The sequence below is a fragment of the Acartia tonsa genome, chromosome 15, assembly GCF_053477335.1.
Source record: "Acartia tonsa isolate MP-2025a chromosome 15, ASM5347733v1, whole genome shotgun sequence".
Lineage (NCBI taxonomy): Eukaryota > Metazoa > Arthropoda > Copepoda > Calanoida > Acartiidae > Acartia > Acartia tonsa.
In genome coordinates, this window is record NC_137274.1 from 16,714,098 (window position 1) to 16,728,754 (window position 14,657).

The 14,657-nt window shown below is 31.1% G+C and overlaps 1 protein-coding gene across 2 annotated transcripts in view; it reads right to left on the bottom strand.

Moving 5' to 3' along the window:
* The window catches only part of LOC145307340 (uncharacterized), a 28,384-nt gene extending 25,671 nt beyond the window's left edge, over positions 1–2,713 (bottom strand). For both annotated transcript variants that reach the window (XM_080149719.1, XM_080149718.1), the window contains exons 1-3: positions 2,667–2,713; positions 2,287–2,341; positions 662–751 (exon numbers count right to left, since the gene is read on the bottom strand). In XM_080149719.1, coding sequence (XP_080005845.1) covers positions 662–751; positions 2,287–2,341; positions 2,667–2,684 — 163 coding nt within the window. In that variant the 5' untranslated portion in view covers positions 2,685–2,713. The remainder of the gene's footprint in view (positions 1–661; positions 752–2,286; positions 2,342–2,666) is intronic.
* Positions 2,714–14,657: the final 11,944 nt, after the last annotated feature.

Consider the following 14,657-nt stretch of genomic DNA (forward strand, 5'->3'; position numbering starts at 1 on the left):
TAAAAATAATATGTAACCTTTCTATATTGCATTGTCTCTGTGTAAAAAAAGAATCAAATTTTTGTGGTTTCTCTTGGGAGGGTGGTGGTTATAATATTTATAAATCTTTCCGGGACTTATGAGAAGCTACCTTGTTAAGAAGAACCCGATCGGTTCAGTGGATAGCGAGATCCTTTGGTACAAACAAACAGATAGACAAACACACATCCTGTAACTTTATTATGAGGATAATGTGATTTGACAAACATCGGCAAAAAATTTTCAATTTTATCCTCTTTTAATGTTATAGGCAATATAAAGAGCTTCTTAAATACAGAACAAATTGTTTTTAAAAATATGTCTAGAAATTTATGTGTTTTTGTATTATACTAATCAATCCCAGAGAGAAAGAGGGAGAGAGAGAGAGAGAGAGATGGAGGGGGGGGGGGCAATGGGCTGTTTATTACACTAGTCTTATGATAACATTTTCTCATTTGTTGGCTTCACAACTTTGGGGACTATAGTAAATTTTGATTGGTTGGATCATAAAGTTGAGTGTCCAAACGTTTCAAATACTAATTTTAATCTACTAAGGGATAATCGTGCATCATGGTTGGGTATGTACATCAATTTATCAGTCATTGTCTTATACCTTTAAAGGAATCCAATGATTAAATACCACCATAATAATTTTTCTCTTCAATATTGACTCCAGCATCCAATAACTTAATAACTTCACCAGTAGATCCTGTTTCTACTGCCTCTAATAAATCTAAAAATAAATATTTGTCAATTGACATTTACCTTGTGGTAATAGGAATCAGTTTTCCAAAAATCAAATTATATTATATCACATAAAAATTTATTGCTTCTAGTAAATCTGAACAAATTGATTTTTAATTGACTTTATACCTTGTTGTAATATTAATCAGTTTTCTAAAAATCAAATGAATATAATAATTATATCACATAAAAAATTATTGCTTTTAATAAATCTGAACAAACTGATCTGTAATTTATAAATAAATAAGGATGACAACATCCATAAAAGCAAAGCAAAGCAAACAAACCAACATTAAAGGACGCCTGCAAGCAATACCACGCTTTAACTGCTGAAAGACTGCCACAAGTAGACCCAATACCCCAAGTTTAAAGCCTTCAGCTTCAATAACAAAAAAGTTCTAGGCATTTCAAAATAGCATTTTATGTACAATGAAAATTTTGAAAGATTACCAATGCTTATAAAAGAAAAAACAATATTAAATTATGTCGTCTAGACACAAAATTATGACTTTATCTTTGTCAGAAACTTAGATTGCCAGTAACTGATTACATTTTTACAATAAAAACACCACATCTCATAGTCAAAATCCATGAAAAAATTTGATTTAAATTGCATTTTTAAACAAAAATCATAGCGGAAACAAAGGGGGAAACTGATACAAGCTCAGCTGTGATTGGTTGCTTAGCTGATTCAGCCTTCTGATTGGCTACAGTACACTCGGTACAATGCAAGTTAAACTTAATTTTGACTATTAAAATGGTTAATTTTATTGTAAAAATATAATTAGTTACTGGTTGCCTAAATTTATGACAAAAATAAGCTTATAATTTTGTTTCTAGGCCACGTAGTTTAATTTCAAAATTTTTAACATTAGCACTGTAATTCTTTCAAAATTTTCATTGTACATAAAATGTCATTTTAAAATGCCTAGAACTTTTTTGTTAAAGAAGCTGAAGGCTTCAAATTTGGGGAATTGAGTCTACTTGTGGCAGTCTTTCAGCTGTTAAAGCGTGGTATTTCTTGCAGGCTTCCTTTAACACTGAAGAGTGTCAAAACTGAATAAGCAGAATATAGATGCATAAGTCTAAACAAAATTATAATTAAATTTGTTGTAAAACTGATTAAATACAGGATACTGCTTAAGACATTATAGAGATTTTATATGAATCAGTTTTCCAAAAATCAGATATTCATAAGATATAAAAGTTTAGTCTTAAATATCCACATGTTTTAAATGAACATAAGGACATTTTGTTATCAATTTTAAAGTTGTTACTCTTTCCAAATCGTACCTACCTAACACAGGAATCACCATGCCAAGTTTTAATTGATAGGACAATTCTAATCTGACTAAATTAAAGAAAAAAGCTTACTGTTATCTAACCGAACTGTCCTTAATTATGGATACATTGTACATTGTATATTAGTAGAAAACTGGTTATAATACGATACTTTACATAATTTTTCAGTATGCCTGAGAACCAGTTCTAATCAACCAGATATTAATCAGTTTAGAAACATACCTAGGTTAGAAAACGATCTTGAAAAGCTGCAACCCACATACAACATAAAACAAACCTAAAAATATATTACCAATATCATACAAGGGCAGATATCTAAAGGGATAAGACAATGGCAAATAAATTGATGTACATCCCCAATAATGATAAACAAAATTTCCCCTATATATAGATTACAATTAATTGTTGAATCTTGTGAACACTCAACTTAATGAATCAACCTATGAAAACTTACTATAGTCCCCAATAAATAAGAAAATGTTATTATAAAACTTTGGGGACTAGTGTAAAAAACACCCCATTGTTCCGTCCCTCTCTGATTAGACATACAGACACACACTGTGTTACAGAGCAGTTTTGCTACTAAATTTTTGTTAACTCACTAAGCTTAGTTTATTCATGTTAACTTATCAAAAGTCTAAAAGTAACTAAAGCGCTTTAAATGGTTTAAATTGTGTGTGTGTGTGTGTTTGTGGGTTTGTGTGTGTCTGTGTGTGTGTGTGTATGTGTGTGTATGTTTATGTGGGTGTATGTGTGTGTATGTGTGTGTGAGTTTGTATGAGTGTGTGTAGAATCTTGTCGACCTTGATAATTAAGTATTTTTCCCAGGGAGGGAGGGGACTTTGGGCTATTTATTATACTAGTCCCCAAAGTTTTATAATAAAGTTTTCTTATTTATTAGCTTAAAAACTTTGGGGACTTTTATTTAATTTTGATTAGTTGGTTCATCAAGTTTAGAACACTCATTGTAATCTACATAAGGAATTGTTTTGTGTATCATCATTGGGGATGTACATCAATTTATCCACCATTGTCTTATCCCTTTAGATCCCTGTATTTTCAAGTTTGTACTATGTTCAGTGCCACCCATGAAAATTTGTGTAATTTACAAAATTACAAAAAAGTGTAATTCACTGAATTAAATTCCTCAATATAAAAAACACTAACGGCTACGCCCTCACAGGCCTTTAGGAGTGGGGAGTGGGGAATTTTTTTTGTAGGGGGGGGGGAATTTTTTTTCTTAGCAATACCCTTCCCCAAAATAGTTATAAACTCTCTATAGGACCTATGTGAAGGAGAACCCGATCGGTTCAGCGGTTAACAAGATCTGTTGGTACAAACAGAAGATAGACAAACAGACAGACATCCTGTAACTAAATTATAAGTATTACAATATAAAAAAGTTAATTTTTTTATCCTTATAAAGTAAATCTGCATGTGTGTGTGTCTACCAAAGGATCTTGCTAAACCGATATGGTTTTCCTATCAAAGGTCATCCAAATTGAAATTGCCCTGGAAAAAAATAGCCACCCCCCAAAAAAAATAAAAATGGGGTGGGGGGCAACTCCTACCCTAAAAGAAAAATAAACGCACCCTCAAACAAATTTTTAACAGCAAAGCTTAATTTTGATTAGGGTCGTTCCATAACAGTCAGCTAATTTCATTAATTTAGACATGTTAGAGTTGTTAAATCGATTTTAAACATTGCATGATGATTCCTTTAACAGTTAAGTAAACATAGCAACTATCTACTCATTACCTGAATGTATGTGCGGTCTATTTAAAATATGCAGATTTTTAGCTTTTATGACAACAACTTTTTATATGATCCAGTTCATCATTTAGGGCCTAAAAGTAAGTATGTCCTTTGTTTATCCTTTACTAGCGGCTACGCCCCCTAGAGGCCTCTAGTGGCACTTTAAAATGTATATCTTTTATTTCAAATATATAATTTGATAAATTAATTGTCTATGTTGCGTTGAAGTCTCTGCGGAAATTTTTGTTTTTTATTTTTTTGTGATTTTTCTTGGGAGGGTGGCAATACCCTCCCCCAAAATAGTTATAAACCTTCTAGGGACCTATGAGAAGCTACCCTGTTCAGGAGAATCTGATTGGTTCAGCGGTTAGCAAGAACATACAAACATGCATTCAAACATCCTGTTACTTTATTAGAAAGATAACAGATCTATAGTATAGATGTATATACAGACAACTACCTCCTTTCCTTTCTAACTTTCGGCTGCTTCTAGATTATTTTCTTTTACTTAACTGTGTTAATAAAGGCGACACCATTGCATTGGTTGATTTTCAATGACCCAATAGAAAAGTTGCACAAGGCGGTTGCGATAGGGAGATACAGTTATTTAACCCTTTCTCCCTCTAGTGTTTTACTCTTATACAAAGATTTAAGCAGTTACTTACAATTTTCTACATTTATTCAGTTCTGAAACTCTACAAGCGTTTGTCCTCCTATTTCAGGGTAGGGATCTTAAGTGATAAGACAATGACCGATAAATTGATGTACAAAATACACAAAATTACCCCTTCTGTGCATTTTCAATTAGTGGTTGAAACATTTGGACACTCAACTTATGAACCAACCAATAAGAATTTATTAAAAGTCTCCAAAGTTAATAATCCAACTTTGGGGACTATTGTAATTGTGGTATGCGGCAGCTCTGGACCATGCAGAAACCAAGACATTATAGTGATGCTACGCACCTAGCTAAATCCTGTTATTCTACAATTATAAAGCCACCTGAAAATATGTCAGATAACGGTACTGATTTCATCTCTCAGTTGTCCTGCAAATGGAGGGAGGGGTGTTACCCCTCCCTCTCCCATCTTAAGCACCGGAACCTTCCCCTTCAACCACCAAGTTATCAGCACCACCTCAACCCTGAGGATAAAGGATCTAAACCTGCCCTCACCTGATAGAATCACCCCCACACAGACTGTTGTTGTCACAAGTAATCATCAAACCTTCCCTCTTTAGTACCCAGACCTACCACTCAACCCCTCTATGCTTATCTACCTATTGTGCTGCTCCATGGGCTATCCTGCCTGCCCCAGACAGGGATAGCCATCTACCTAACCATTGCAATTATCTATGTTTTACTGTATGATTTATCTTTAACTATCTTTATTCCTAATCCATATGTATTTATATTATGGTTAACTGTATTCTTAATTCCCCCCACCCTTTCCAGGGATGGGGAATCATGATTGCCCAAACTGACTATTGTATATGTATTATAATGCTTTTATGTTATGATCATTTATTCCTATCCATGTAGTTATTGTTTGTTGTATATAGCTTTAGTATCCTTTAAACCTTCAATAAAGTGACAACTGAAATAGATGTTGATTCTTGTCTAGTGAAAGCTAGAGAAGCGTAGCTTCTCTATAGTAAGGTGTCCACGTCTGTTCACACTGCCGTAGTCTTTATTCGAACTCTGGTGTCTGCCATTTACCCTAGGCGGATACCACATAATAAACAGCCTAATGTCATCTCTCTTCTTGATTTCAGAGCTTCGCATTTATTGATGTTGTCATCCTTGTTATTTTTTACTTATGCTGTTTTTTAAAATTAGACAAAAATTGGGAGGACGGGGGGTCAAATTTCACCCTCTACAATCTCAAGTGCCCCTAGAGCCCTCTAGGGGGGCGAAGTCGCTAGTTTGTTTATATAGATCTAGATTTGATATGACTTTAAGAAATAATTTTTCATTTAAGCAAGCTTTTTATCCTTAAAATTGAAGCTCAAAATTAATGGGCCAAACTAACATTAACACTTGTAGAGTGTAAGTTGAAAGTCGAAACAAAATTGTAAGTAAATATGTTAAAACTGCTTAAATACAGAATATAGTTTAAGGACATACATTTTTAGGACTTGATTTAAAACTTCGCTTATAGCATTGTACTTAGTTGTTCTAAAATTCAGGATTCCAAAAATCTGATCAATCGGATAATTTTATCAAAGAAAATTTGTTATTGAAAAAGGTTTAAAAATCAAGATATTTTTACAAAAAAAAAAGACTTTGAAGTAATTATTTGATATTATCATTAATTTGTCCGTCTGTCTGTCTGTCTAATTTCACTTATGTTGATGTTGTCATCCTTGTTTTTTACCTAAACATTAAATTTGATGAGAATATTTTATTATTAAACATGTAAAAAAAATCCGTCAAATATAGATTGAAAAATCCGTGAACTTTAAAGATTAAATTTGGAGGGAGGAGACATTGGACTGTAAATTATACTGGTCCCAATTAATTTTCAACACTTTTGTTGGATTAAACAACTTTTGTGACTTAATTTGTTTGTACAATCTAGCATTGTCTAAACTTTTCAACCATTAATTAAAACCCACATAATTGATAATTTTGTTAATTTGTAATCATTGCAATCTTATTTTATCGCCAATTTTCTTATCATATCCAAATGGACAGCACCTACAATTTAAACCAACTGAACAGGGATGTAAAGGGATAAGACAATGGCTGATAAATTAATGTACAGCCTCAATGATTAAATACAAAATTTCATTATTTGAATTACAATTTGTGGTTAAAACGTTTGGACACTCAACTTTATGAACAAATCAATCAAAATATAATAAAAGTCCCCAAAGTTGTTGAACCAACGAGTAAGAAAGTGTTGAGTAAATCTTTGGGGACTATTATGATAAAAATCCCAATGTCCCCACCCTCCCCACCAAACAACAGTGTTTAAACTTTTCTACAAAAGTTTTAATCTAGAAATAAGCTACTTTAAAAAAAAAAAACATTCTATTTACCTAAAACCTTGCTTTTAAAATTCGTTATCAGCTCAAAAGTCTGTATGACCATTTTAAACTCTTGATTTATTACTTTTAATAGATTTTTAAAATTTTATTGAAATAAATGCACTATTTATTTGATTTTTGAAAAATGTAATCCTAGGGTTATTCTAGTGTGAGAGACGGACGTTACTTAGTTTAAATTGTAGAGAAGCTTCTGGTCATGTAAAGGAAATAAAGTTGCGGGTTTCGTCGTATTTTCACAGCAGCTTTTGAAAGGTTATTTTAGGTTAAGTTAGGTTAGGTGATTGTCCCGCAGGGTTAGGCAATTGACCTCGCAGGGTTAGAGCCCCTGCAGGAGCTAGAAATAGGAGATAAGCTATATACTGTGAAAAAAACGAAGAATCTCCCCTTACGTTGCGTTGCCACGAAAGGGACTATACCCTAAAGTTTTAACAATACTAATCTTTCTATCTTTAGCCTTAGGTTAGGTTAAAAGATGTTAATAGTTATTTCTCGTATCGTATTATAAACGGCTTTCCGCGGATATAGAATGTACAATTATAAGATTAAAACTAGTTTTTTTAGCCCTGTGGTGCCGAAGGCACCGGCTAAAAAAACTAGTTTTAATCTTATGATTGTACATTTCTATATTCGTAGAAAACTGGATATAATATGATGCTAGACATAGTTTTTTCATATTCATGAGAACCGGTTCCTATCCACCGGATTCAAATGAATACGAGAAAATATATTCCTTCCCTTTGTATATTTGGGGGAAGTGTAGCATCTCCATAATACAATTACAAATTTATTCATACCTCTTTATTACCTAAGCATTCTCTATTTTAATAAATTTGCAAATGATTAAAAATAATTTTTATATTCAAATATCTTTTATTATTTAGTTTTTCCATTTTTCCTAGTTTTATGTTCTCCATTTCCATTTTAATTTATGAGTGGTTTTCATTGTGTCATATCCTCGAAATAAGAAGGGGGGTAGGGGTAGGTTTTGTGATCCAAAAAAAGATTTATATATTTATATGAATGTTTCATAATGAAAGATTGTACAGATTTTTTAAGATCATACTAAGCGCTAAAATTATATCTTTTTATTCTGTATTTACTCAGTTTTGCAACAAATTTATAAACAATTTCTTAAATTAATTTTCTGCTTTTTATGTTTAAACATTCATTAGGAACCTTGATTACTTTCTGACAGTAGGATTTTTACCTGTAACATCCAGCATGTAAAGATGCTTATCTAGCATTATAATAATCAAAAGTCGACCATCTGCAGCCACACAGCTAAACATTATAGTTACATTGATTGAGTATTTTTATAATTTTCATATCTTTTAAATTTACAGGGTGCGCCACATAAAACCGGACTTTTTTTAAACGGCCATAGCGTCAAAACTACTTGACCAATCAGGACGTTTGACCCCACTATAAAAAGCTTAGGTAGTGACCTTTTAGCACAAAAAAATCATTGGACAAAGATTGGCTCGTACTCCAAGCTGGCCGCGCTTATGTTCAACAAGGCAGATTCGAAATGCGCTGGTGGTATAATATTGATTCTTGACTAGGGCCCACTAAATCGGACCTCAGCCCATTTGAAGATGAGGTAGAGTTATGCAACTTGCTGGGGATACTGTTAGATACATAAGTAAGACACTAGAAAAGACTAGAGCTCTCTATCTAAAATGACTTGGCTGTAATACTACGGCAAAGTGAAACGTGGCAGATTTAAAGATGTCAAAAACGTCAAAAATCGTGAAAATTTCTCGATTCTCGACGTTAGAGACCCATATGGAACTTAAAAACTCATTTTTGACTATGTATTGCGCTTACAACCCTAGCTGAATCTTCATGCCATTTCCAAAAAGGTATAGAATGTCGTCATAGCTCAACTGTGGCCCAAATGAGAGCCGCCGTGTTGAAGGGCAGCTTGATAGTTAGGTGAATTTGGATTCTGCGGTTTCTCACTTTCCAAAGGAAATGGGGCCTCCCAGCAGCCCGATCTTAATTCAATCGACTTTCGGGCCTGGAGCTACTTTGAAGCATGCACCAATAGACGTGCCCATACCATAAAGACCTCCATTATTGCCACTATCAAGGAGAACTTCGCCAGCTTGGAGAGGTACATTTTGACCTGGGCCTGCCGGCGGTTGAGGAGGCGGGTGGAGGCGGCGATTGATCCTGGCGGCGATTTTATTGAATGATCTAATAGTCATATACCTAGTTAGCTTCCCAGTTTTTAAAATTTAATAAAATCTTTAAAATTGACGATTTTATGTTCATTTGTTCACAAATTAGAAAAAGTCCGGTTTTATGTGGCGCACCCTGTATATATTTCAATAATAGAGTATGAACTACCAACAATAGTTGAGCACCTTTATTAATTTTAATAATCAAATGACTTTAAACACTTTATACTTATACAGCATGACCCTCGAAAAAGTATTTTTAAGCATCTGCAGCCCTTATTTCTCAATGAATTATTAAAAAATGCACATGTCCTTGTTCTCTATAGTATTCCACGTAAGTAGATATAAAAATATTTTTTTAACCTCCATTAACACCGGAGATTTTTAGTGCTAAAGTTTTGAAAAAGTGACTGAGGAAAAAGTAACTTTTAACATGATACGACTTTTTTAGCAAAATTAAGCTAGAAATCCTTTTATTTTTGTTACTAGCAGAAACTTTATACAAAAATGAAATAAAAAATTTAGTTTTTGAGTAAAAAGCATTTTTTACACATATTTTTTGAGTCTTTTTAGTTTAATGATATTTTGAAAAACTTACTTATTAGGCAAAATTGTTTAAGATTAAAAAACCAAATAAATCTCTATGAATATAGCAGGAAAATTGTTTTTGTTTCACAATCCTAACTTTAATAACAAACAAGTTATAAAGAAAATAAAAATAAAACATAATGATTTTTTAATCTAAAAAGCTTAATTTACCCCTTATTAAATAATTGAGATGTCAGAAAAGTAGGCGGAGCAACTGTCACAATTAATCCTTTTCTATAAATAAGGGTTAATAAATAACCTAAAATTTGCAAATAATCAATTCATTCAGTAGTATTTTTTGCCATTAAAATTTATATTTTTGGTGGAGTAAAAAAGAAATATTTAGTTAACTTGTTTTTCTTTGTGTCTCATTATTCAATTGCCAGAAAAACATAATATAACCATCCAAAAAATAAGAGAAACACAAAAAAATTCTTTTTCTCAGTCACTTTTTCAAAACTTTAGCTCTAAAAATCTCCGGTGTTAATGGAGGTAAAAAAAATATTTTTATATCTACTTACGTGGAATACTATGGAGAACAAGGACATATGTATTTTTTAATAATACATTGAGAAATAAGGGCTGCAGATGCTTAAAAATACTTTTTCGAGGGTCATGCTGTAGATACCCCTTCATATCATATTGAATGAAAGATGAAGGTGGCAGAAAAAATCTAAAGATTCAAATTTGTACATAAGTGCCTCAATGTATTTTATAACCTATATGAAGATTCTATAAAATAGAGATCTTAATGGGTAAACAATGCTTTTCTTCTTTTTTTCTAAGGATGATTATATTCACAATATTATTTTAGAATTTCTCAGAACATAAAAGACAAATAATAAATATACTCTTGGTTTCTTCAAAACTGAAAGACTATGTTAAATTTTCCACTGACCCGAAAAGCAAAATATCTATTTTAGACTTGTTACTCACAAACAAACACACAAAGTAAATTAAAAGTAGCTAAGCAGCAAAAATAGAATTATTGAAAAAACAACCTTAAAATCTAAACATTCTTATTTTGAAAATCATGAATCATACAGCATGACCCTCAAAAAAGTATTTTTAAGCATCTGCAGCCCTTATTTCTCAATGAATTATATAAAAATGCATATGTCCTTGTTCTCCATAGTATTCCACATAAGTAGATATAAAAATATTTTTTTTACCTCCATTAACACCGGAGATTTTTAGAGCTAAAGTTTTGAAAAAGTGACTGAGGAAAAAGTAACTTTAACATGAATCGACTTTTTTAGCAAAATTAAGGTAGAAATCCTTTTATTTTTGTTACTAGCAGAAACTTTATACAAAAATGAAATAAAAAATTTAGTTTTTGAGTAAAAAGCATTTTTTTACACATATTTTTTGAGTCTTTTTAGTTTAATGATATTTTGAAAAACTTACTTATTAGGCAAAATTTTTTAAGATTAAAAAACCAAATAAATCTTTTTGAATATAGCAGGAAAATTGTTTTTGTTTCACAATCCTAACTTTAATAACAAAAAAGTTATGAAGAAAATAAAATTAAAACATAATGATTTTTTTGTCTAAAAAGCTTAATTAACCCCCTATTCAATTATTGAGATGTCAGAAAAGTAGGCGGAGCAACTGTCATAATTAATCCTTTTCTCAAATAAGGGTTAATAAATAACCTAAAATTTGCAAATTATCAATTCATTCAGTAGTATTTTTTGCCATTAAAAATTTATATTTTTTGGTGGAATAAAAAAGAAATAATTAGTTAACTTGTTTTTCTTTGTGTCTCATTATTCAGTTGCCAGAAAAACATAATATAACCATCCAAAAAATAAGAGAAACAAAAAAAAATCTTTTTCTCAGTCACTTTTTCAAAACTTTAGCTCTAAAAATCTCCGGTGTTAATGGAGGTAAAAAATTTTTTTTTTATATCTACTTATGTGGAATACTATGGAGAACAAGGACATATGCATTTTTTTTAAATTCATTGAGAAATAAGGGCTGCAGATGCTTAAAAATACTTTTTTGAGGGTCATGCTGTACAATAATTAATTTTTGTAAAAAAAAAAGGCTCAGTTTTTTTTAAATACAGATATCAAAACATTGTAGGTAATCATTCTTTTCACTCAAAGTTCTGTTCTGAAATAATTGTTGTATTAATTAATCAAAATTATATTGGAATTAATAACAAATATAAGATATAAGACTGGAAATAGATAAAGAGAAGCTAAAAATTAGAACGAAAGTCTTTTTTTGTATGTTGATTGTGAGTTTTAGATTAGATATTTTGAGATAGGCGGATAAGCAAATATATATATAAAGATATGTTAAGATGAATAAATATATTTATAGATAGAAGGATAAACATATTCTGCCTTATACATTTTAATAGTTATATTTTTAGAATTAAGGATTATATTCTGAATAGTTTATGAGATACTAAGCTAAGTATTAATTACAACATATATTCAGATAAGTAATTAATAAATAGTTTTCTTTTTAAATTTATTACACAAATAAGGAGAGAAGAGATCTGTGCTCCCTATGCACTTTGATGGAAAGCAATGATATAGCTAACTCTTTTGATTTGTTTATCAACCTTATTATCATAATGATTTATTTAATTGTTTTACCTTGTTGCAAGTAAGACTAACACATACGGTTACACTTTCCTCCTAAAAAAAAAAAATTTTAAACCATTTAGATTTTTTATTGAATTGTCAGCTTTATGCATAAAAGGGATTTTTTTTAATTGGAGGAAATATAAAAATAGCCTGAAACAATCCAAGAATCAAAAAATTTTAAGTTTTCCTAAATTTGTAACTTAGGTTGATCAGTGGGGAAAGGGATCTTAAATTTTTTAAGTTATATATACTTAGTTATTTATCTGACATATAGAAAAAATACATTAAAAGACGAATGAAAGGTTAGAATGAACATACTTATAATATTAACCAAGCTTACCATGTTCTCTAAGTATTTCTTGTACTTCTTTCTTTTCTAGCCTTTCTTCATCATTATCCCATGGATTTTGTTTAAGAGCCTCATCCAGAGCTGTATTCCCTATGATATTTATTGATTATTTGATAATATAATATTAACCATGTCAAAATTTGTTCATGTTAAATGATGATAGTCATAATATTGCTATTGTTGTTAATATATCAGCCATAAACCTTTTATATAGTTTATAAAGTTGGCATAAACTATATTTGAATTGTAAACATAAACAAGGTAAATGGACAAGCAACATAGCAAAGTATTATTGAGTAGATTATATATAGAAAGAGAGCAAGAAAGAGTGAAAGAGAGAGAAAGGGAGAGAGATAGAGAGACAGAGATATATATAGATAGATAGATAGAGAGAATAAGAAGTAAAGTAAAATGGATGATTTACATATTTGTGCATCCAACAATTTGTAGTAAAAATGAGAATATGTCCCTAATACAGATAAAAGTTTTTAAATCAATATATATGCCCAGTTCACAATTAACTTTTAGAGTTTGACTGATTTATTCTGTAGGTCAACATAAACAAGTACAACTAACAAATTCCTTTCAGTCAACTTATGTATATAGATTTATAGTTATATAGATATATAGGTGATAAGATAATCAATAGATATATAGATAGATAGAGTGATCAGTATTAAAAGTTAAGTGTAACTGAAGATTGATTCATGCATAAAATATAATGTTTAACAAATAAATTTTTGTTTTTCATTCTATGTGGACTATATAGATAGATTGATAGATAGTAAGTTAGATAGATAAATAGATGGATAGATATATAGACAGATAGATAGATAGATAGATAGATAGATAGAAAGATAGATAGATAGATAGATAGATAGATATATAGATAGATAGATAGATAGATAGATAGATAGATAGAAAGATAGATAGATAGATAGATAGATAGATAGATAGATAGATAGATAGATAGATAGATAGATAGATAGATAGATAGATAGATAGACATAAAGATAGATAGATAGATAGATAGATAGATAGATAGATAGATAGATAGATAGATAGATAGATAGATAGATAGATAGATAGATAGATAGATAGATAGATAGAGAGATAGATAGATAGATAGATAGATAGATAGATAGCTGGATAGATAGATAGATATAAAGATAGATAGATAGAAAGATAGATAGAAAGATAGATAGATAGATAGATAGATAGATAGATAGATAGATAGATAGATAGATAGATAGATCTTCTTCTTAGTAGCCCGTGCATCTCAATTTTGCTATCCATGGTCATCAAAAATCTCAGCCTGGGGAAGGCCAAGAAATTGTGCAGCATCAGCAGTTTGTTTCCAAAGTGACTGTACAGTTAAGTGTGTGGGATGGTTTTTACATCTGAAAAGGTGTTTGGTGGTGTGGCCTCGTACATTACAGTCTAAGCAGCGGTCAGAGATTTGCTGGTCCAGTCTGGACAGGTAGCTGTTAAGTTGTGTACTATGTCCTGATCTCAGTTGAGAAAGTGTTGCTCTCGTTTTTCTTGGTAAGAATCTTTCAGATGGATGGATTTCAGGTGCTTTTGTATTTAGTACAGGATTAAAAAATCAAAAATCAAAAATCATTTATTTATCCATAAGATCATACAACCGCCTCAATCTTGGACACTCCGCCATTGAGTAATTTACTATTTATTTTACAATCATAATATAATAATATTGATTACTAATTATCGGTGGATTGATTATATTTCCCACCACATCTATTATTTTATTACATGATTAAATAAAATACATGATTGATAAAAATACGACATATTTATATTAAATGACAGGTGTTGTACACGGATGGCCAGGTGCAATCATAGCCCTCTAGGCTGGAGCGTGACCTGGTGTTGTTGGGCACTATTGTTGGCCGACCACCCGCAAATGACTTTGACTAAATCTGTTATTTACTAGTCAAAACAATATTATCTTGTAATTTTGTGACTCAGCTATACCCCTAGCTTTCCCATCAGACCTTCCCTTCCAGACTCCCATACCAGCTGTGGATGCCCCCGTGCGC